This window comes from Oratosquilla oratoria, chromosome 29 (assembly GCF_046742065.1).
Source record: "Oratosquilla oratoria isolate Oo_2021 chromosome 29, ASM4674206v1, whole genome shotgun sequence".
In the NCBI taxonomy this organism is placed as follows: domain Eukaryota; kingdom Metazoa; phylum Arthropoda; class Malacostraca; order Stomatopoda; family Squillidae; genus Oratosquilla; species Oratosquilla oratoria.
The window spans coordinates 31,300,291-31,302,790 of NC_134805.1; the positions used below are offsets into that span (position 1 = coordinate 31,300,291).

General features: G+C 42.7%; 1 protein-coding gene across 2 annotated transcripts in view; it reads left to right on the top strand.

Annotated features, from left to right (window-relative positions):
- Positions 1 to 2,500, top strand: part of LOC143040696 (otoferlin-like) — a 373,948-nt gene that overhangs the window by 330,065 nt on the left and 41,383 nt on the right. For both annotated transcript variants that reach the window (XM_076212016.1, XM_076212017.1), the window contains exons 26-27: positions 35 to 163; positions 2,044 to 2,133. In XM_076212016.1, coding sequence (XP_076068131.1) covers positions 35 to 163; positions 2,044 to 2,133 — 219 coding nt within the window. The remainder of the gene's footprint in view (positions 1 to 34; positions 164 to 2,043; positions 2,134 to 2,500) is intronic.

Here is a 2,500-nt window from a genome sequence, read left to right on the forward strand (position 1 = left end):
ACACATTACCTTCTACTGATCCGGTCTGTTGCAGGTGCTGCCCGGGGAGCTGGAGTCAGACTACCGGGGTTTCCGGGAGTGGCTCCACACCTTCGAGCTGTACAGGGGCAAGAAGACGGGCGATGATCTCGAGGACGAGAACAGAATCGTGGGGAAGTTCAAGGTGAGAACAGGCCATGCATGTGTTGGAGCTTTATACCCGAAGTCCATGTACTTGCATGGCGTCTTATGAAAAAAAAGGGGGGGCACCATAGTATTCACAAATATGCTCACAGAGTAATTATCTTCTTTGGGGGACAATCATTAAGTATGGATTTGTGTGTATATATATATATATATACACATATACATATACATATATACATATATATATATATATATATATATATATATATATATACATATATATTATATATGTATATATATATATATATATATATATATATATATATATAGATATATATATATATATATATATATATATATACGTTCAGAAGACTTGAAAATCTACTCAAGACGCTTTGTAGCGCCCAATACGCGGTTGTTTTTAGCAAAACATATATGCATATATATATATATATATATATATATATATATATATATATATATATATATATGCATATACGTTTTGCTAAAAGCAACTGCGTATTCGGCGCCACAAAGTGTCTTGAGTAGACTTTCAAGTCTTCTGAACGTTGATTTTTGGTCATAGGACAGACGGATTAATAGATTGCTGGGGTTCAGCTGTCCAGCGCAACACAAGTGTTCGCTGAAGTCCAAGTGTCCGCTCCATGTAGTTTGTCGAGTGGAGGCCCCAAACTACACCTAGAAAGACAGTATACATATCACTAGGATTTTTTTTAAAGACAACACCATCATTCTCGCTAAGGAATCAGAAGGGTCTAGACTCTTTTTTCTAGAAGCACTTTTCATAAAAGATTTGCAACCTTCTATCAACAGACAAGTGGAAACCCCTACCATACTCCCCAGCATGAAGCCCCTCCCTAGGACTTGTAACCCTCTCAATTGCAACAACACACCTTCCAATTACAACCACACCCAAGTTCCTCTCCGGCGTTCCATCAGAGTCATAGAGCGGACACTTGGACCTCAGCGGACATTTGAGTCGTGCTGGACAGCTGAACCCCAGCGGACATTTGGGTCGTGCTGGACAGCTGAACCCCAGCGGACTTTTGGTCCACAGTGACAGACAAATTCCCTCATCGTCTCACACTTATGATATGACTTCCCCGGGCGCCTTATGTTGTGACCTCTCCCAGAGCTTTCTTTCTACGTATATTATGTCTTGTACGCTGCTTCTGTTACATTGAAAATGCTGACTGCGTTTAGCGAAACGTTTGTATACTTTTCCTCAACAATAGTTCCTAATGTCTACTGGCAATTTATTATTCCGTCTGTCCTATGACCAAAAATGAACGTTCAGAAGATTTGAATGTCTACTCAAGAAGCTTTGTAGCGCAGAATGCGCAGTTGTTTTTAACAAAACATGTATAGAAAAAAACTCTGATGCCAAGATTTATCAATATATATATATATATATCACGTGATCTTCGGACATTCTTTGAGTTTGGTCCCGGATATTATTCAGTGATTTAATGGTCATATTCTCCCCGGAAACTATTTCCGGAGATTACCCCGGCATTCCGAATACGATATACCCCGGACAATTGTTACAAGAGACCCAGATTCGTTCCAGTTTTCTTTTCTCCATTTCCATCTAAGTGAGTTCTTTTAAGTCTTTCATCCCTTGATACCAGAGGAGTACGATGAAGATGTCCCTCATCTCCCCCATACCCCTACCCCTCACCCCTCACCCTCCCACTCTCCCTTCCCACTCCCACTTCTCCCTTCACCCTCCACCCCACCCTCCCACTCCCCCTTCTCCCTTCTCCCTCCACCCCACCCTCCCACTCCCCCTTCTCCCTTCCCCCTCCACCCCAACTTCCCCCACCCCAGTTACAACACATGATGTGGGACTCTTTGATAACTTGGAGAGCCTTCAGGTATTCTTGTTCTCGACAGGGTTCTCTGAAACTGTACCGGTGGCCACTCCCGAAGGACATCGAGGAGACGACCATCATGGGCGCCGACCCGCAGTACGGCTTCTTCCAGGTGAGTTCTTCTTCATGAGTTCCAGACGCTTCCTCCGAGTGGTGGTCGAACGTCTTCGGCTCTTTTCTTCAGAATTTTTTGGTCAAATGTCTCAGACCTTTTTTTTTTTTTTTTTTTTTTTTTTCTCCCTCGTGAGCGTGAATAAGTGTCTCCAGAATTTTTTTCTTCTGTTAACAAAAGACCACTTGCGCTCATTTTCTATATTTCCGGTCTCTTTCGTGAAGCGTGGGCCGTTTTCTGCAGAGCCCAGAGGCCCCTTTTCTTTTACGCACAATGAGTCGTTTTCTTTTCGCGTTTATGAAAACTCCGACGGCGCTGCTGTTTGTGCGTTTTTCTTTGTTTTTTCTTATTTACAGGAGTTGCCCCG